Genomic DNA, 21,323 nt, shown 5'->3' with positions numbered 1-21,323 from the left:
GTAGCCCTCCCATAACTTCAATGACTTCAGTAGTTTTCTCGTTGTCTGGCAGCTGCAATGAATTAGCCATTTTCCGAATGTTTTCAAATGGCAACAAAAGTTTGCTAAGTTACACATTCTCGTTTGAAGGGGAGCACAGCTGGACCGCATTGTTTTAACGACTGAGGTGAGCCTCACTGTCCTCCCGGTCAACATGCAGATGTAGAACTTCTATAGCTTATTCACCATTCGCAGTTTAGCCTCAAATCAAAGCCACACTACAGTTCGACAATATATTTTTATTTGTTTAATAATAATTACACACACACCGGCATCATCTCTAGGACACTACAGGAAGGTTTTTCTACATCAACGCTCATGATGACAAGCTGAACTTGCGGTCATAGGTACCAGCTTTAATCAGCTCTTCCTTCCTATCCTGTAAAACAGATGACAAACAGACGGCTGGTTAGTACAGTTTCCATAGCAACAAAGTCGTATCACTCTCCTCACCTTACGGATATTTGCTTCACGGCATGTTTTATGAACAAGTGTTTTTGTGATTTTCAAGCAATTATTTTTTTTTTTTTCCCCCCCATCTCAGCAGAGAAAAGGAATTTGACCACTCAGCAGTGTGACAATTGCAACAATTCTTGGTGGAATATCAATTGGCGATGATTTAGAGGGTGAATCTCCATGACAATGGGGAGGAAAATGAAAGAAGATGGCATTTTAAATCAAGCATTCATTTCTTATGTGAATGGAACTCTGTGTGTGTAGATAGCTAGCTAGCAAGCTCTATATAGTATGTTCTCATACTGCTTTGTTTCCCTAATTTGGTTCTAGTATATCACTTGGTACTTGCATAGTATATAAAAAGGTTAAAGGCACAAACAGTAGCTAAATTGTTTTAGCTCTTGGCATGACGTTAATTTAGCAAATACATGGCATAGTTACTTAAAATGCACCCTTACCCAGGATGTACAATATAAAGCAGAGAGAAAAACTGCCGTGCATTTTGTTGCATACCCTGTCAGTCTTGAAGACGTAGTACAGGACGAAGAGAGGTACGACTCCAAACATTGCACCCAGCAGAGATGTCTTGTTTGTGGCTCTGAAGTGCGTGTAAGGGTTGGTTCGCGCATATACCCATCGTGTCAGGGCAGGATCTTCCTACAAAGACAGAGGTATACAATGACATTTAGTAGTCCCTGTGTGCACTCTAAATCCTCAAAGTGTAAAACAAACAGGACTTTTTAAAATAAATGTAAGCATATTAGTCTGACTAAAACAATAATATGTAAGATTTCTAACACCTATTGCAGCGGTTTCAGATATACTTTGTTCAATACATTGATTACTATCCTGTGCTTATACACTGGGAGAGTAGTCCAATTAAACAACAGACTTAACTATGCATGTAAACCTGAATCTGTACTGTTACATGTATAGATGAGTTAATCTAAGGTTAGAGTTCGACCTGACCATGTAATAGTTGGAGGTCAACATACAGAAGTGATATGACCCCCAACTGCATTAACTGGACTAGTTAAAACAGTTTTGTTTGAGAACGTCAAGTTTGAAGTACATCACAAGGGAAATATTAGTAACAGCTGTACACTGACAAATGTCGTTACAACAGACTTAAGGTCAAAATTCACACATTAAATAGGGTAGGTTGAATGGTAGGGTTAGGAGTGATAGAATTTATCTATGTGACTGACATTAAAACTGAACTAACGCAGGTAGAAGCAAATTATAAAAAAGTTTAACTAACTCGGGAACTTATCAATCAGGACTTTGTCTGTGTAGGAAGGGAATGACATGGACATAGTTTCAGCGATAGCATTTTGAATAACGTATGTAAAGCGTTTACCATCTGCCTCGTATCTAGTAGTGCTGTAGAATCAACTAAAAGCTGCAATCGTAATTTCATTTAGTCAAACAATAGCTAGAATAGAAAGCTTACTTTTACTATAAACTCTGTATCTGATGATCAAATTAAACATCCTCATCTGAACAAAATCGACTTAGAGCACACTACTGTTAGCTACCATGCTAATGTTAACTGACGTTAGCGTCGTAACGTTGCAAATAATACTACTGTCATATGAGCAGTTCGTCTTGGGCAGACAAACAAATAGGGACAATGCTCAGTATGCAATTATATTCGTTCCACGCGTGTGTGCTCAAATATGCCACAGTTAGCATCCCTGGAAGTAGCTTGAGCCCTGCTCAGAGGTGACATTGCTAGCTAACTAGTAAACACTTACAATGAGCTCTTTTCTGTGCGGGTTGTTCAGTTGCAACTGATACTGCCTCTTCAGATTCGCCCGTAGCGCACCCCGGGCCTCCTCTGCGCGCCTCTGGTCCGGCGAAAGGTTGAAATATTCATTTGGATCCAACGTTTTTGGCCGAGTGGCCAAGGGCGCCTCTTGGTAGTCCGCCATGGCTGTTTAGTGACGGATGGAAGGTGGCAAACGAGAATTCTTGAAATCTCGCGTTGATTGTCGGGTACCGTTACCATGACAACCTCAAACTTTCTGCCGCAGACTTCAATCTTAACGAAACGATGGCAGCTCTTAACAAAAACCAAGAAAAACAACCGGACAGCGTACCTTCTGCCATTTATGACGACTTTGAATATGAAGAAGTTTCTCTCGAAGATGAGTGGAGTTTAACAGAGGGAGAAGAAGACTTGGAAGCGACGGTGAAAGCCATCCAGGACCGAGCGGGGGCCAGCGCTCGAGCTATTCAAAGCCCCAACGCAACTTACAGCACACACCCGCCACTATCCGTACTTATTTTTTTACGCAGCTTTCTCTTCCAAACGGGCATGACAGGAACGCTTGACTGTTTTGAAACTGAGTGGACTGAGATGGTGCAAAAAGGGCTGGTGGTTGAACAGCGAGTGGATGTGGTTCCGAATGTGTACATCGCAAACCAGCGCTTGGAGAGAGAGCTGAAAAACGCTCGGTGGGACAGAGAGGAGTACAGGCAGGCGGCCTCTGCCGCAGCCGAGACGCTGGTGAGGGTCCAAAGAGCCAGAGACGTCCACCGGCTGCATCATGAGCGCGTTGTGCAGGAAAAAAACAAACTAATCGAGGAGATGAAAAAACTGAAATCCCAACGTGACAGCTATGAACCCGTTGTAAAACGGGTGAACGAAAAATACCAGACTGTTCTGAAGCAGGTCATGATGTTGGCTTTGGACACGGATAAAGCGCCATTACAGGTGAACAGCCAATCAGAGCAACAGGACACCGTCATCTTTGGGGGTGAAGAGGTGGACGAGACACGCATCGGAGAGACGGTTCATCCAGTGACCCAGCCGAGACCACCAGCGTATACAGGTCGCCCCGGGGGGCAGTCGAGAGTGCGCTCAGTGAAATGTTCCCTGAAATAAACATTAGTAATTACTTTCAAATTTCTCTTGTCTGTGATGTTCCCCCTTATTTTAAAGCACAGTCCACTGGTCCAAAACTCTGCCCATGAGCCTTTATCTTCTGTTATATTGTGCCACAACTTTCAGAGAAATATTCTTCTCTGCGTGTTGATTTATGGACACATGGCATAAAGTTAGTGTAAAATAAGATTTTCCGCTCCAAAATGCCGTATCATTTTATGAGATACGACGCAGGCATTTTATTTTGTGAACCACGTCCATTGCTGAAAGTAAAGTTGTCAACCTATGAGTTTTTTTTTTAGCTGTGGAAAAAAAAAATCCAATTCTCCATCCATCCATTTTTATTACATCCAAGTAAAAACTTATTCTTGAACTACTGCACTGACGTTGTCGATGACATTCTTGTTGAGAAGCTAAGTTTGATCCAGTTCATACGTATCCATTGAACACTTTGTGAACATAGACGCAAAACTCAAAACGAGTTCTGTATTTTGATTCGGTTCATCTAAGTCTTTCTAAACTAATCTAACTTTAAGAAAACAACTGCTAAAAAAGGGGGGCTTTAGTTCGGACATGTTGCATTATATAACCACAAGGGGGCGATGTTCAGCAAGCTGCAGTTATTCTCCCCACAGTGACTGTAACACATTAACAGCAGTCTCATAGAACAAGAAATTGCTACCGTAGGAAAACAGGGATCATCTGGAAAGCATACAGAAACAAAACTGTGGAGAACCATGTTGTCACTGCTCATTGTTATTTTCTCTGACAGTAACAGCAGCAGCACCTGTAGGAGAGCAGGGTTTTGAGAGGAATAGGCAGCCACACAGACTATTGGCAGAAAGTATTAGTCTGAGTTACGTACAGTTAAATGACATGTTTCATAGGTAGCCTATGACGTTCTCCCGTAGGGTTTCAGAAGAAGAGCTGGCACAGGCAACGCATAGACGTTTCTACTGCAGTGATGAGTAAAGTCTAACTGCTCTAAAAGCCTTTCTGTGGTGTGGATAACAATGGATAACATTGTTTGGCCGTTTAGTTATTCAAGCAGCATAATAACACAATTTATGTACCTACACAGTTCTCTCATTCGCTCATATCCTAAACTTCATGTAAGTAGTGTAGTGGTGCAGATGCAGAGAAAGCTCTTTGATACAGAGAGAGGTTCAGGCACGGCTGCAGAACGTACGACCAAATGATTTATTGTCCTCTCAGGGCCTCTAAAGTGCCACCCGCTCTGCAGTTTTGAAACATCTATTTATGACTTTGAAATGAAATCCAGTGTGAGACCACGTTCCAGTTCAGAGAGAGCTTTAGTCTCGAATGAAATATTAATGTGTTTCTGCCCTGGCTGGCACCCTTCACCCTCATGGACTGGGAGGTGAACTTTGGAGAGTTTTTGAGCTATGGCACATTAACCACAAGGAGCTTTTTTTCCTCCTCCTCGTGTCCTGAGTTCCTGTCAGCTTCCTCATGTGTCTTTTTTACGAAGCACTATCATCTGATAAACCTTTTGTTTTCTTATCATTTTTCCTTATCTGCTGACTGACATTTTCATTTTTGATGCACTTATTGTGCGGACTCCTTGACAGATATCAGAGATGAGGCTGTGATTCAGATACTAAGGCGGTCACAGAATGTGAGAGAAAGGAACAAAAAAGGCATAGAAGATTTCTATCTGCAGTCCGCCTTGCAAGACTTAATCATTCCCTGTAATCTCAAGTTATTTTGGGCCGCTTTACCCCTTTAAAACAACTTCTGCACGCAAAGACTGACTGGAAAAGGGGAGGTAGGTTTCTTCTTCAACCACAAGATAGAATTAAGTTTCTCATTAAAGTGTCCTGAAGTGGTTGCTTGACTTAGAGACAATGAGCTAATGTGTTACAGTGTGCTGCTCTCTGGTGCTTATTCACAACATTTGCTGCCGCAGATATTCCATTACTCTGCTGCCGTGGAGGAAAGTAGCCTAAAGGAAAAATGAAAAGTCCCTTTCCACCCCTGTTTTCATCTTTAGGAAGTGATCGTGCCACTTAAAAGCCGTTTTAATTCTAACAAATTGCTATGAAGTTAATAAAACGATAGCCAGAGACTTGTCTTCTTGTCTGTCTATCCTTCCTCACAGATGTTTCACCTTTACGAGGACATGATCGTCCCTCGTTGGTTTTAGAAGAAGTTTTTGACTTTGTGGTTCCATCTTCAGTGGCTCGGGCTGCTTGGAATTCCTTCCTTGCCCGTTCAACTCCCGGCGCTGCTCTCCCCGCTTCTCTCCCCACTGACAGCCCGTCCACTTCAAAGCCTGAAATGACCTTTGTGTCAAACAGAAGAGAATGGAGAATGAAAAAAGTGCCCATTTTTCGGCACACTTGGCTCACGTTGGGTCAAACCAGCAACACACACTCGTATCTTGCTGCCTCTGCTTATGCAGCTGAGTTACACCAGGCTGTAAATTGTCATTGATTCAGCAAGATTGCTTTAGCCTAGTTATCAGCCATCTTAAATGATGTTTTTTGGCTTCTTGTTCCCCAAAATGTTTTTTTTTCCCCTCAGTTCATCATCAACTCTCTGCCATGTTTTTCTAATCTGTACCTATTAAATTGATTCACGCTGTCTGCAAATATTCCCTTCTTAATAAATCAGTTTTTCATGGGTCCATATAGTGAGCCACGGGTCAAACTCAGCAATATTTTCGGCTTTAATATTCTAAGCATTGCAGAGATTGGCTCGTGGTTGTTACTCAGCAGACATCCATCATCTTTATGGAGAGCTACATAGAAAGTTTGCCCAGAGACAGAGTCGATATAATCCTGGATTTTCTCCTTAGGTTTGTTGCAAACAGATTGCACGTCAGTTGTCAAACTCCCTGAGGAAATGTTCGATCTAAGCCAAGAGGCTCTTTGCCTGTGGTAAAAGATGTGGGGACACCTGCCAGTACTTTAGGATATAGCATGATGCCACATTGTTGTAACGTTATTCAGCTGCGCTAACTCACAAATACGCGATGATCAAGTTAAACCCAACACTGTTTTTCTTCTGACATTTTAGGATGAAGAGTGCTTCTCTAATCACCAACGCAGCAATGTGGAAATCTGTCCCATAAATGTTCTCTTCACAGGGTGTACATTTTCAAAGCATAAATATTTTCTCATTACATTTCATCTGCCTGCATGTTATCTTTCAGCTCATAATGTCCAACATGTTTTCTGTAGGTGGCAGGCCATCGTTCGGGAACCATGCAATACTAGAGGCATAATTAGATGGGTCGGATATGCTTAATTTAATTTAGTGTATTTTCATGCTTGTAAATTATTTGTCATAGTGGTCATAGCAAGATATGGATTTTACATAATTCTTTGGAAAACAGTAGACTTCCTAATATGTTGAACTATTTTAACTAATAGTGGCTTTTCCTCATTTCTGACATTTCATATTGTATGAATCATTTCCTGTGGAAACATTTGGCGGTATCAATGGAGCATACCCCATAAATGTGTCACTTGCTAGCTACAGGCCTCTCCAATATACCGTGGCATCGATATTTTTCATTGCCGTAAGTTATGTTATTTTGACTCGAAATTCATAATGAATCAGTTTCGGCCAGTGTTGAACTTTTGCTAGACGTTTACTTTTAGAGAGAAAAAGACTGCAGGTGGCACACAGCTTTTGAATGTGAAGATAAAAGCTTTGTTATGATCAGCATACAAAAAGTGACCTAATTCTGAACTGGCCCATCATTAAACCTCCTGTTACCTAATCTGGAGGTCTTACACATACATACCCACCCCCCCAACCTGCCTTTTCTTTATCAGGGTCAGTGGGATGTGACAGAGTTTGGGCAGCGTGACAGCAGTCAGAGGAAGTTTTGACAGATTTACTTCAGGATGCTGGTTGAAGGAGGTGATGTCAGGCTAGAGAGCAGTGACATGAAGTGAGAGGAGACAGCCATCTGATGTACTGATCTGATGGAAGGTGGCAGGAGATGAAGAGAAGGAGTCAAATTCAGCCTGAAATGGAGGCCACAGTCTGACATCACCACCCGAGGAATACTCAGTAAGGAATACCTTGTCTGAACTGTCATTCACATTGAAATATACTGAATGTTTTTATGCTTTGCATGATCAATTTAAGTCAAGACATAATTTGGGTTATTTTAATTTCCTCTGCTGATAATCAAGTATTTAATCTTGTAAAAATGGTCAAAATTGAAAAAAGAAAACAGTTAATAATGCTATGGTTGGGGGTTGGGTTGTTTGCGATGTGACATATGAGCTTTACTGCCACTCAGCATTGTGTAACTGTGAACTCATGTCGGGACAAAACAAAGAAGTATAAATGCACTCCCAGCCTGACGCAGAAGCATAAATTTTGTTGTTGAAAGTGAAACTTAAACAATAAAACCCACTCTCATCCATTAAGAGGCCATGAGAGCGCAGAGCAAAAACTTTGAAACTGACCACTTTGAAGAACACAGGTGAATTAATAGGGGGTTAATAACAGCTGGTATAGGACTTTAAAGCTAGGTTGGGTTATGTTAATCAGTGTATGTTAGCTTTGCACAGACCACCGTTTTCCGTTGTTCAGATTTGGAACACATGCATTGCTACAACGTAAGCTCACTGACAAAACACAACCTGTCAGACTCTAATAACACTCAATCCAATCACCTTTTTTTGGAGATGATGCCAAATTTAAATGTGCCCGCACTGTTAGCCATACTTCTATGCCACACAGAGATTTCAGCAAGTAGAGAAAATCAAAAATCAGCTATGAGGTGACTGTAACCTTGAATGGATATCAAAAACAGAAAGCTGTCATTTATTTTCGAATTTGGATGAATGTGTCTTGAAGTGTTAAACCCCTTTGAGTGGCCAACTAAACTAGAAAAGAGCTGTATAAGTACAGTCCATTCACCACGTACAGCTTGGGTGTGGTGCTCCCCAAAGATCTGTGAATAATGTTGGATGATACATTTTACAGTAAGGGAAAATTGCTACGCGTGACAAATATTTCATGACTCCTCATTAAGAATTGGTCATCCACAAGATTGGCCCAGATTTCTATACATACATGCAAGAAAACCCTCAAACATCCTACATTTGAAGGAATTTACCACTGAAGAGTGTTAAAAAAATACAAATTATGTCTAAAAAAATGTCTCCCCACTGCTATCGCAGAACTTGTTTGTGACTGTGTTTTCCCACATTTCATGTTGTTTGGGATGAGATGCTCCCTCTCAAACAGAAACTAATACTTATGCAGTGGTTTCCAGAGCTTGGGGAAATTGACTGCAAGCCACTAACTACATATGAACCTGGACTGAGCTTTTCTGGGAAACCTTGAGACTACTCTCATTTTTCCCACCACAGACTATAGATTGAAGACATCCACAATACCTTGTTATTCATGATTATCATCAGCTTTGTTCTCAAGAAGATGACTTCAGCCAAAGTGGAGTGGAAACAAAGCCACACACCATTACACCCCGCCGCAATGGCTGAGACACAGCTACGAGCGTTTCCTTTGTGTCAGACACACTTAGAATATAGTCTTATGCAACTGAATTCCATTAAAGTTTTGTGGACACTTACGTTGTTTTTGGTTACATGTCTATTTGTGTGTGTGATAGCATATGCACGGTGCACATACGATTGCCTCATTCCATCAGGAGTTTCCCTGGAGGCTTTAGCCCCAAGGATACAACCAGTCAAATGATACACAGCTGGCAGCAGTGTGTGTGAGAGAGATGATGTAGGAGGGAATTTAAGCTGTGCTTGCTTCGTTGCTCTGAAATAGGAATTAGATGTTTGTCTTTATTTGTATTCGTGTTTCAGAGAAATCCCAATCCCACCCCATGATAGACTGTCACCAAAACGACACAGAGACTCACAGCCAGCTATTTCAGGCTGATCTGATGACTGAGTGACAACATCAGGGCCTCGTACTTGTCTATTTTGTCCCAGAGCGAGCTGCTGAAGCATGTTTAGCACCAATTATGTGCTTCAGGGAAAATGCCAAGTTTATAAATAGCATTTTGTTGTGTGTGCCCCTGTTTGTGCCTATGAAACCATAAAAAATGAGACTGAGGACGCTGCATGTCCACGTCATGAGCCAGGGGCTTTGATCAGTAAATGAGGAGAGGATGAGTCACTCTATTCAGTTAGATTGCCTTTTTTTCACTGGTTCACGTTCTTCGTCAGATTGCCTTTCAGGCAGGATTTTCTGCTGTTTTCACTGAGACCATTTTTAGTGTTTGATTTTTAACCAAACATTACATTAATCACAGAATACCACTGATTCCTTTCGGAGTAGTGATACAGGTGTTTGTTTAATCTGACATGTTGGAGAACAACATTCAGGTCAGTCGACAAACCTCTGTTTTTGTGCAGTTTGAATCAGGGTCCTGCAAAAATGTTCAAACTAATCTTCTGGGCCAGACCATGACTGCATTTCCATTCCCAGCCAAATGAATTAGAATGACACAAAATATTTAAAATAGACAAAGTTGAACTCCTGTCTGAACTTTATTTAGATATTTTTCCTCCCTCATATGCAGGCTATTTGCCTGTCTTACTGAGTTTACCCTGCTGCCATTTGCACCAGCCTTGCACTATATGTGCAATGTTTGCCATCTGTAATTTGGCTCTGAAAATGGGGCTCAAGTACATTCAGAACTGGTCTAGTAATTACTACTACCTCCCCAGGGACAAGCTTATAACTACAACAGCCCAAAGAAGTGGCATTATACTGCATCTTACAAGCTGTGTTGGACCCCAGTTCCTGATCACAATCTTCTAATGTAATATGGATAGTTTATATGTTTGACTGGACAGCAACCAGCAGCCCAATATAGCAAGACTGATAATAAGCTGTCAGCTGTCCTGCAGTCAATTGAACAGTCTCTTCTTTTCTTGTCTATGAGGTGTTGCAGTCAGTTTCAGAGCCCTTGTGTGAGACGTTACTGCCTGTAAACATGTTTTTCTGGAAAGAAACATTGAGCTGTGCCCCCTTTTGTAGCAACCGAGTGACAGAAATGTTGTGGTCCCATTCATACTGATTGGAGCTGGAGCAGATAGATACCCACAACTAGTGCGGATCCATTTCAAGTGGGACTGAATGCTAACTAATTTCTTTCCCAATGCCCTCAAAAGCCACATATTAGTCAATGTTAGTAGGGTTTTTTGAACAGTGAAAAAATAGTTTTATTAAAGACTTTTACACCATATGTCTCAACAAAACTTTCATTGCAACCGGAAACAAAAGCACAAGAAACGGTTCTGCAAAAATATACCCCCAATCCTGTGAAGGAATCTGTGATTAAATAGGTTACAACAAAATAGGAAACTAAAATATCAATAAGTAATGTGATAACATGCAGACATATATTAGAAATGAAAACTGTATATACTATAGAACTGATTTATTAGTAGGGACTGGCTGATTAATGTAAACTAGCTTAGACGTAAAATATTTATTGCAGACACACACATCAAAATGACTTAATAAAATACTGAATAAACACAGTTACATTTTGATTGTGTTAGAGTTTCAGACTAGTCTTTTGTTAGTTTACTCTTTAATTGTACTGTGTACCCCTTGCTAGAGTTTGCCAAAATTATGGAAAATCTCAGCACTTGTCTTCTATATGCTCCTTTTGGGTCTGTCATTCTGCCCTTCAATCGTAGGATCTCCCTGCAGAGCACAAGGACGCAAACTTTCGTTCAAAATTATACTCCAGTGTGTGAGATGATAAACAGTGTGTGGTGACTCACCAGGACAGAGAAAGCTCCAGAACGACCTGACTTCCCCCTCTTGGGTGGGTCGAGCTTGACTTGTCTCCTCGCTCTGGTCACCTGAAAGTGCGTTCCCGTACGATTCACGCCACTGTTAGTTCTTTTGAATTGTGACAGTTCTCAGAAACTTATATCTACGTGCCAAAAAACAAAACAAAGCTTTTCAATTGTAAAACTTAAAGTGTCCTGTCTGGATGAACGCACGGTATCACAAAACATAACATACTGATCGAATAAATCTGATTAAGGTGGCCCTATAACCTTGCTAGCACATCCGGACTATTTGTCCCAGCTGTTTCTCTGCTGCCTCTGGGTTGCCATGGAGACTCACCTGTAGGGGGTTGGATTTCTTGTCGTTGCTAAGGAGGGAGAAGGAGCCGGGGCGGATTTTACGCTTGTTCTTTTTCTTATTCGCAGCCAAGTGTCTCCTGGACCTGTCGGCCTAAAAGAAAACAGGCTTATAAAGACATTGATACACATACACACACACACACTTGGGCTCTATCAGCTAAATTATGTTTGAATTTCAAAAACACTCTGGCGTCCTAACCTATTATTTGCACGATTATCTCCCTTTCATTGTACTCCAAAATACAGATTCTCTCATTTTGTACATCTATTCATATAAACAGCAACAAATATTAATATTAATAATGAATGATCATTTGGATCATTCCTGTCAGCAAACTCAGATGTTAAGGGAAAACACAAGCTTCAATTTGACCTTTAGCATCATCAACTGCCACCTCTGTAAGCCAGTCTCCACATACCCCACATTTGGCTTTTGCTGACTCCTGTGTGACTAATAAGAGTGGTTTACCTGGATGAGAGTGTTAGGGAAGCCTTTGGCAGAGACAGCTCCAGGCAGGCTGGACTGACTCAAGTGGGTGGGACTGCTCCGCTCCAGCTGTCTCTTACGTCTGAACAAAACCTACAAGGATGAGACAGTCACAACCACAACCACAGAGGGACGCAAAAATGCCTGCATTTTTCTCAGGGTGATGAAGTGCATTACGTCCTGTGTGCAGAAGGTTCTGAGTGGGCTTCAGTCTGTCTCTGTGCTGACTGTACAGACTCTCATACTCTAATTTAGTCTCCTTTCCTTCACTGGAAGTCAAGCTGCAGCAGGGAAGGAAACTTTATTATTGATATTTTTTGTGGCTCCACCATTTCCTGCATTGATTTTGTTCAGAATGAATCACTCCTATTGATCCACTTATTTTACAAATAGATTGACTGTCACTTTGAGTAACAATGGGCTTTACTTTGCAAATTAGGACTTTGGACTTATAACAGTACCACGGAGGCTTGATTCCCCACCTTAATAACTTCCCCTATCGTTTTTCTCTCCCAGTCTGTTAAGAACAATGATGACTAAGTTAGCTGTAAATTATTTTGATATAATTCAAAGTTCTTACTGTGATTGCCATTGACCTATATTTTGATGATTGCTTCAGATTTCAGCATTGTCAGATGGAATGTTTTGGAACAGTTGTAATTTGAAGTTGGGGGTTAAATGCAGTATGATTACAGTGTGTGACTGTTTTCGGAACTTAAGCGTAGAGGGTGCACACAGCGCACTGCTCTATCTATCTATCTATCTATCTATCTATCTATCTATCTATCTATCTATCTATCTATCTATCTATCTATCTATCTATCTATCTATCTAAATTTCTGTTTTTAATGAAAACCATCCAGTATCACATATGAATGAGCAACAAAGGTATCTGAACCTCAAAGATTATTATCCAATTTGAAGATGGCATTGAAGTGAGGCGTTTTCAATCAACTGCATGACAGGTGCGAGCAGATGTCGTGCTTTGTTCAAAGATCAGAAGTTGAAGTCTGAGCTTCACAAGATGTTTGTAGAAAACGCATCTGATATCAACAACTGAGATTTTCTGGGGACATCAGGAAAGAAAATAAAGCTGGAGAAGATAATGAACCAGCTTTAAAATGTTTAGACCGATTCACAGTCAGGCGGATTGTCTGTAGATGAAAATAATTGAAGACCAATTCTTTCCCTCCTCAGACAATGAGCACCCCATGGAGCAAGGTGTGTGGAATAGTAATTAATAGTAATGTTGTGGAATAGTAAATGTATGTTATTCTAACAAAATCCATTAGCGTTTGTTCGTAACACATGCAGTTTTTTTAAGGCATGCAAAAAGTATGCAAACCGATTGCATACTTTTTCCTAAGTTCGTTAGCTAGCTGAATTTTACCGTGTTAAAGAACATCTGCCTGTGAACTGATTCTCAGGAGAAAATGGGTCATGATAATGACCCTAAGCAAGCAGTTCATAGAGAAACCCTCCAATTGCAGACTATTGATTCAGAGGAATGAGATGAAATTCCTCCAAGCTGATGACACGACTGTAAAAGTGGGTCACACCAGATACACAAAGCAAAATTTAATTTACTTGCCCCTCACAAATAAGTCAAATTATATCAGAATTGGATAATGCCTTGTTTGTGCAAAACTATAGAAAATTCTGAAAAGCTCTCAAACATTTAAGCAGTCGTGTGTCTGTTATTTTCTTTTCTGTCAAAGTCTGTTTCTTGCTCCCATTAAGTATATCCCATGACCAGAAAGCACACTTAATTTGTAGTAACTGTTTTCCTGAGCCTCTGAGAGTGCGTGAGAATTCAGACTGAAGCTTAATGTTAAAAAGAAAAGTGTAAGTGGTGGCACATACCAGCTCTTCAGTTAAGGGAAGAGCCCTGCGCTGTCTTTGATCGTCATGCTGAAAAGAAAAAAGTCAGAGTCAACACAATTTCAAAATGTATCCTTCTCTGCACAAAAGTTGATTCATGTTAAAAAAAATAAAAAAATGTAATACAGAATATTCATACACACTGTAGCTCAAGCACACTGTGCTCACTTGTTAATCATTAATGTGAGAATATTCACTGACAGAGTTAGATTTTAATTTAGTTTCAGTATGTAAATTGTCTTCTGTCTCAGACAATCTAGCTTCTACTGTCAAATCTAACAATATGTCATGATGTGGGTTGTTATTTTTCAAAGAAAATAATCCTTAAACTCTCCTGTTCCTCAAAGATGTTGCTTTTCTGAGGCAAAGCTATAGCTGTGATCTATTGGCCATTGACAGACTCATAAAATCATTTGTTTTGGACGCTCAAATGTTTAGGATGATCTTCAAATCCTGCCATAGTCCATGTGGCTGTCTGCTGTTGCACACAATGTGTGTTAATGAGTCCCACAAAATTCCTAATTTATGTATTAAAACACAAGATATATTGGGAACAGGGAAACAAGAGTAAACCAAACCAAATGCAGCCAATATGGCCGATGAAAAGATGATGCCGCTGGTATTAGTTAGTCCCCACCACAACTGAAGCTTAGAATTGTCCATGCTGTAATTACATTACAAATAACTGCAGCGGAAAGCACAGATGTGGCACAAACTCCCTCAGATGGAACATAATTCCCCAACTCCCCGACTTCTTCCTGCAGCTGTCAAATCCGTTGTCCAGATGAGGGCGATTACTTTAGACAGAACAGGAAGACTGTCCACAGAAAAATGTTAACCACAAGTTTAAAGTATAACAGCTTGTAGCCACATGAAAAGCCAAAAGAGGAGCTGAAGGATTTTGTTCCACAGAGGGGTATATATTTGGTGTGGTGGCACTATGGTTGTAAAAACCATTACAATGAGACTTTGTCTCTGTTTGAAAAATATTTTTTAAAAATTACATGTCTCTACAGGTCAGGGTTAGACAGTACACGTCTCCTTCCATCCTGGAACACACTTTGCCGCTATGATCGTCACAGCAGCGACAGAGTGGACTAAGTTACATTCCAGCAGCTACTGGTTTCCTCTTGCCAAGCTACCATATAAACACTTACCACACTATGTCTGAGCGAAAAAAATGAACCAATCAGTCCGCCTCTGGCTATCAGAACATTAGAAAATACAAGCTTTGAAAGATTATTTATTCTTCTTATTAGAAGGTGTTAAATCTGCACCAGTCATATGGATCAAATGATGGAAAGAAACAGAAAACTTAGATGAGTGTAAGTGTAGCTGTGGACTGAGGCTTAAAAAGAATCAAAATTGCTTTTCTGTTCTATGCAGAGGTTGGCACTGACAACATTTTTACATTTCAAAGCTTTAAAATAAAAACCAAACAAAAGTTCATCACCTGATTTTTCTGTCAACTTGCTTTACACGAACCTGATAATTTCTTCTAATTTACCCTTTTCAGTTTCCCTTGAGATAAGGTTAGTAATTATATAGTTTGATGCAAACAACATTGTAATAGACTCAAACAGGCTGCACTTACCTTAGTAGTATCTCAGTAGCACAGATGATGACTGACACATAATGAACACCCTTGTCCATCCCTAACTATCATGTCCATTAGAAGTGTGTCACTTACCTGTCTGTCTGCGGTCCGTCCGCTGACACACAACTCTCCCTGGCTCGCTCCTGAGCAGTCAAAGGCGTGTGACAGCAGGCTCGCCTGCAGGCACAGCACGCACAGCCAGACACTAAACCCCATGATCCAGGCAGGAACTAGACTGCTCCCAGCCTCTGTCAGCTCCCTGCTTTATACTCTCGGCTCTGCTAATGGGGAACAGATGCAGGGGAACAGGAGGCCATGCCAGCTTCACGCAGACAAACAGCCCACCACAAGCATGTGCTCTGCGCCAGCCAGTGGCCTGTGGTCCTGCAGAAACATGTCAGACATCTTGCGGGGCCTCCTCTTGAAAGACTGCCTCCCCCACCGCCCACTCTACCCCGACCCAAAAAGAAGTAAGATGGCCATTTTCCACTTAAGTCTGCATTTCAGCTGCTGCCCAAGTGTGTGTGTGCAAGTGCCCTTGTGTGTTTAGAATAAGAGAGTAGAGAAAGACGAAACTTGAGTTGTCAAAACTCTCGAGAGAACAAATTAAATATTGGTGGTTTGGTTGTTGTTATGTCTTGGAGGAATGCAGCATTGTGCAGTGGACTGGTCTTCAATCTCTTTCCATGTACTTCCAAAACATGCGTTTAGACGCTGTTTATACAGATCTTCACTGATTCAAACACTTCAGTCAGCCTTGAAGAAATAACAGTAATTTCTCTCTGTAGACCTCTCAATAATATATGCAACAGCTGTCAACACTGTCAATTCATCTTTCAGTCTACAGACTACTGTTGACTGGCAAATGTGAATAAATCATAACTGTGTAATGTGGATATAAATTAAGCTTTTTGTGGGATTTTTTAAGGTTACTTTGGGAATAAAGCAGCTGAAAAAGAAGCTAAATATTTCAAATCCTTTTTATATTCAAACCGAAGCATATGTTTTGCATTATTTGACAGGCACACTTTGACGAAGTTATTGCACCTCTGTGGGAAGTTATAAAGTATAACTATTAAAACATAGCACTTCGTGAAGAATAGATCTCCCACTGGGGTAAGTTGTTCATGAATAGCTGCCCTGACTCAAGGTGTATTACACGATGGAAAGAACGAGTGGGAGCGAGAAAGAGACTGAATCAAGTCTAATGTGTTCAAGCCTCAGGCTCCTGGTCACAGAGGAATTTTCTCCCACTATGTTCTACTGTGAAAATTATGGAAATTAAACAAGTCGAATTTCCGGTCCAAGTCAAGCCCATATACTGTTTTATTGTCTTGTAGCATGTCAGCGAAAAATGCTGCCTTTGACTAACTACACTTTAAAAAGACTGAAAGCAGTGAGTCAGAGCTGAAGAGGAGAGACTGAAACTTTGTTATTCATCTTCATCCTCTACTCTAATCCCTAAACTCCCTTATTTTCTGGGATACGCTGTGCAAGAGGTGTTGTTGCAAACATTTCCCAGGAGGGTGACTGTGACCACTAGCTGGACATCTGAAGGGTAATGATGTGAATCGATGGAGGGGATGTTTAGTCTGGAGACTAGAGAAGGGAAGAGTAAAAAATGACCTCAGTGAGCCAAATGTTGCTTTACTTGGAAGCCAACTTCACAAACAGTCAAATGGCTGAGAAAGCCATTTGACTGGGAAAACTAAGCAGCAGTTAATTTCACCATCATTCCCTGTTGGAATCACACTTTGCACCTAAGTTTAAAACATCCTGGAAAATGTTAAAAACTTGTTACTAAGGTTACAAGTTTAAATAAGGCACTCACTCATAAACCAGAATGTGACTGTGTAAAAATGCAGTAATCACAGTGAGAGAGAGTTATTCCATACTCCAAATCCCTGTCATTCACTAAATACTTTCAAGTTTAAAGTAACTTTTTTTTAAGGATCTCAGGGAGTTAACCGCATGAAATTGCTTTGCAGAACCGCTTTCTGCATTCACCCTGACCTGCCTCCCTGTGGGAAGTGTCATTCATCTCCTGCTTTGCTTTGAGCTGCTGTCAGTGTGTCTGAGGATGAATCTCTATGGCTGACCTTGTGAGAAAACACCTATTTTCCACTCAGCACTGGCACCCTTATGTGTCTGTCGGGGGGGCAAGAGGATAGGTAAACTGTGATCACATAAATACTTTTAAAATGTGTTTGTGTGTAAACGAGGACTGGCAAACAAGCTCCCTGGTAGCAGGGAGGACCGATGTGAAAAAAACAGGATATGTGACTTAGAGAACAACATCTGGATTAGGAGACATGACTCATAAAGTAATGGATGTTTTTGATTATGTAACTAAAACACTGACTCCTCAGACAGACCGTGTTAGAAGAAAGTTAAATACAATGTAAAAGCCTGCCTGCAAAGATAAGTTTTAAGAAGCGCTTAAAATAGCTCAAAGACTGTGTCTCCAGGGTTGGGACTACAAAAGCAAAGATAGTATCTCCTTTTGTTTTACAGTTAAATTGGAAATTTAATTTGAAATAGTGAGATCTGGGAATCAGAGTGTTCAAGCACTGGAATAAGGAGCCAGTATGAGTTAAGACAAGGCCATTGTGTGCCTTACATGTAATTAACTGTAGGTTGTTGTTTATTCTAAGCATGATGGGAAGTCAGTAGAGGGATGCCAGAGCAGGAATAATGCAGGAGCAACGGAAAAGTCTTGCTTATCACCTTGCTGTTGCATTTTGAAGCGATTGTAATCAATTAGATTAGCTAGCTAAGTGTGGTTAGAGTTACCATAATCCACATGTAAGAAATTCAAATTATGAAATGATGGTGACAGCTCAGTATAAAATGGCATTTCAACAGATTTTGGAGAAGAATGAAGAAAACAGGTCTGAACAAGCTTAGCATCATGACAGTCAAAAGTCACATCCTATGAAAGATGACACATCTGTGTTTTCACAAAAATTTTCACAAAGAGTTTTTTTACTGTGCTTTATAGCCTACTCCATAATTGTAGCAAAGAAACAAGCCGCTTACTTATCCCATTGTCAGACTTTTACAACTTTGACTGATACATCTTGGTCCTTCCTCCTTATGGATGCCAGCAGAGGAGATCAGGAGGGGACTTTAGAAGAAAGGAGCAAAGTAAACAGGCTTTAAATAAAATAAAGGCTGTGTACCTAAAACCTTCAAATAGACCTCATTTAAATATATATCAAGTGCTGCAAGTTCACTTTAGGATTAGAGATATCCCTTGCTTTTTTGTCAATTTTAGGGTCACAGTTAAGAGTTCAGATGAACAAAGACACGAGAAGATACAAAGCAGAGAATTGATTTCAGCCCATAGCCTAACATTAGGTTCCTGATACGTCATAAGGTGTGCATTGCAGGTCAAGATAATTATACATTTTTAGAGTGACCTCTGCTGGATCAGTATGCAATTCGCTGCACACTGTCTGCTGCATTCAAATACAGGTCACTCTTTCAAGCAGATCTCTAGGAGCCTGAGGTTTCTATGCAGTATCTTAGCTTGTCCTAACACCTCGTTTCCCCATATGTGTGTTCAGTCTATAATATACAGACTATGCTCCCTAGTGTTAAATCTAAGGTAATGCTTTTTTTTCCCAAGACTGATGAACTTCGCTTTAGCAAGTGGGAGAGGCTAATTTTAGCATTTTCCCTGTCCAGTTTTATAGGATATGTGTAGGGGATTACCGTGACAGAATAGCATTAATGGTATAGGGGGAGAGATAAGTTAAAAGAGCTTGGTCTGCCTTGTTTTCATTTTTAATTAGTTAGTCTTCACCAGTTAATCAGTATGGATCTGGACCTATTAGCTTGAAGGTTAACTTGCTGGCAGGCCCTTGGACTAGAAACTCACTGGTTTGATTCCCAGTCAGGGCACGCCTCCAGCAACCTCGGAATGAACATGAGGAAGAGACACAGAAATTAGGACATATTTTACATCCATGTGTTCACACAAACACAAGAGGCTGCCTGTGTTGTAAAACAAGCTGTATTTGCCTGCGAGCATTGTTTCGGTGAAGTCAGACTCCTTTCATGAGTGCAGAAAATGAAAGGTAAAAGCTCTCTTTGGTAGGTCTGTGTGTTTGCATGTGAAAACAGGGCAGAAGGGCATACTGTATATGACAATTTAAGATTCAGTGAACTATTGACACAGCATCCAATTATCCCCCTTGTGCAACAAGGTGAAATTTGTTCTTTTCAAGCTTCCATTTAGCCTCGACTTAGTCATGCATCAAGTAGCACTCCCCTAACACGTCTCTGTGCTGCTGTATGCAAATGTGTATGTTACAGATTAGCAGAATCCAGAGTAGGATGGATAATGCATTAACTGCTTATATATTCTTACTGTGGGGCCATGTGGCTGTAATCTTTCCTGAGAAATAAGAACTCCTATTCCTCCTCCACCTATCGGTGTAACTTTAGGTCTGATTGCAAATCAATACTCTTCTCCAGCACACTGTCCTCATCTTTTTCTGTGGCTGCTTTGGCAACAGCTACGCGAGAGGTGTGAGGGAGAGAAAAGCAGCGAGGCTTTCAGTGCTGTCATGTGGAAACAGCAGAGGAAGCCAAGGACGAGGCTGAGGGAAAACAACACTGCTGCAATGCAATTTGTGCGTTTTTCATTGAACAAAGACAGAGCCCAGCCTGCCATCTTACAGTTCTTGCTCTTTTTATCTGTTCTGAAGATTAACACGTTCACATTTGACTCAAACTTAATCTTTAATCTATCATCAGTAACCAGCATTATCTATGTTTGATCTAATATATGTGTCCTCGCCACTCTTCATGATGTTTTTACTTGATAAAAAGGCATCGGTAATCACTACCCTCATTTTCCCCGCACAGCACAGCAGGAAAAACTGTTTTATTACAAATGTGGTCCTTTTGATCTAGATCATCATAACTTACAAATTTAGACATCAGAGCTCCCGGGAAGAGAGAGCACTCAGTCCGTAGATAATCAATTAAATGATAAGTCACAGTGGCTGGGAGCTGTGAGGACATGACAACTCAAATGAATCAACATATGTACACAAATAGCTTCTTCTATTACAAAATACAAGTTGAAAAAATAGGCCAGGTGCTGTCTGAAACATGCATCTGTATTTAGGCTTAAATATGAGCAATGCTAAAAATGTATGGGCTATAATTGTTAGGATGTAAAGGTTTTTTTTTTCTCATGTGTAATCTTTTTTTGACAGACATAATGAAGGCTAAAGGAGATATCTCCCCTAAAGCACAACACCCTCTCATGTTTTTTGTTGCCAAAGTACCTTCACATGTCAGACATCACATGTTGTTACATACTAAATATAATTTATCTTTGGGATAAATAAAGTATTTTTCATTCATTCATTACTTTGTCTGCAAACTAAATCATAAATAATCGTATTGACGATCCAACTAAATTTTGTCCATGACATGACAGTGCAGATTACACACGTTCTCCCTGTTTTCTTTGGGAAAACGAGCCCATACTCACTGCCTGTAACCATCATTCTCATTTTCTTCCATTTCCTTTTGAGAGTTGTTGTCCGATTTTTTTTCCTTTTGCCTTCTTCTAAGCTGTTTAACTTCCCTCATCTCCCTTAACGAGTTGCCTGAGATCAGTTATTTGAATTTTTGGACTTTTAGCTTTCTTTTATTGTCTTCATGATCTTTTTGCTCAACATTTCTTGATGTTATTGGTGACGCTGTAACATCTCATAGCATTTCCTTGGAGAAAAGGCAAGCAATTATTATTCATACTATCTTAGATGTGGCACAGCTGTATATTAAGATGGGACTTTTTGTTCCTTTGAGTTT

General features: G+C 40.4%; 2 protein-coding genes across 2 annotated transcripts; both read right to left on the bottom strand.

Annotated features, from left to right (window-relative positions):
• Nucleotides 1-263: 263 nt before the first annotated feature.
• ndufb4 (NADH:ubiquinone oxidoreductase subunit B4) lies at nucleotides 264-2,465 on the bottom strand. Its single transcript, XM_075452161.1, has 3 exons — nucleotides 2,253-2,465; nucleotides 1,009-1,152; nucleotides 264-418 (listed from the first exon to the last, which is right to left on the bottom strand). The coding sequence occupies exons 1-3, from the start codon at nucleotides 2,427-2,429 to the stop codon at nucleotides 356-358; spliced, it is 384 nt and encodes a 127-aa protein (XP_075308276.1). The 5' UTR covers nucleotides 2,430-2,465; the 3' UTR covers nucleotides 264-355.
• An 8,097-nt stretch (nucleotides 2,466-10,562) lies between these two features.
• Nucleotides 10,563-15,788, bottom strand: LOC142370063 (uncharacterized). The gene is made up of 6 exons (XM_075452483.1): nucleotides 15,582-15,788; nucleotides 13,874-13,921; nucleotides 11,993-12,103; nucleotides 11,504-11,614; nucleotides 11,152-11,232; nucleotides 10,563-11,071 (listed from the first exon to the last, which is right to left on the bottom strand). The coding sequence occupies exons 1-6, from the start codon at nucleotides 15,702-15,704 to the stop codon at nucleotides 11,021-11,023; spliced, it is 525 nt and encodes a 174-aa protein (XP_075308598.1). The 5' UTR covers nucleotides 15,705-15,788; the 3' UTR covers nucleotides 10,563-11,020.
• Between the last annotated feature and the right edge of the window lie 5,535 nt (nucleotides 15,789-21,323).

This window comes from Odontesthes bonariensis, chromosome 20 (assembly GCF_027942865.1).
Source record: "Odontesthes bonariensis isolate fOdoBon6 chromosome 20, fOdoBon6.hap1, whole genome shotgun sequence".
Taxonomy (NCBI): Eukaryota; Metazoa; Chordata; class Actinopteri; order Atheriniformes; family Atherinopsidae; genus Odontesthes; species Odontesthes bonariensis.
The sequence above is the reverse complement of the archived record's forward strand: the minus strand, read 5'-3'. Positions and strand labels throughout refer to the sequence as shown.

Bases quoted from the DNA above. Each gene is read 5' to 3' on its own strand.
- LOC142370063 (XM_075452483.1), bottom strand. From the start codon at position 15,704: ATGGGGTTTAGTGTCTGGCTGTGCGTGCTGTGCCTGCAGGCGAGCCTG. The intron at 11,233-11,503 runs GTGAGTCTCCAT...ACGCACTTTCAG, and splicing joins AGAAATCCAACCCCCTACAG to GTGACCAGAGCGAGGAGACA. The intron at 11,072-11,151 runs GTGAGTCACCAC...TGTGCTCTGCAG, and splicing joins CTGGAGCTTTCTCTGTCCTG to GGAGATCCTACGATTGAAGG.
- ndufb4 (XM_075452161.1), bottom strand. From the start codon at position 2,429: ATGGCGGACTACCAAGAGGCGCCCTTGGCCACTCGGCCAAAAACGTTG. The intron at 1,153-2,252 runs GTAAGTGTTTAC...CTGTCTTTGTAG, and splicing joins CGCACAGAAAAGAGCTCATT to GAAGATCCTGCCCTGACACG. The intron at 419-1,008 runs GTATGCAACAAA...TCTGTTTTACAG, and splicing joins ACGTCTTCAAGACTGACAGG to GATAGGAAGGAAGAGCTGAT.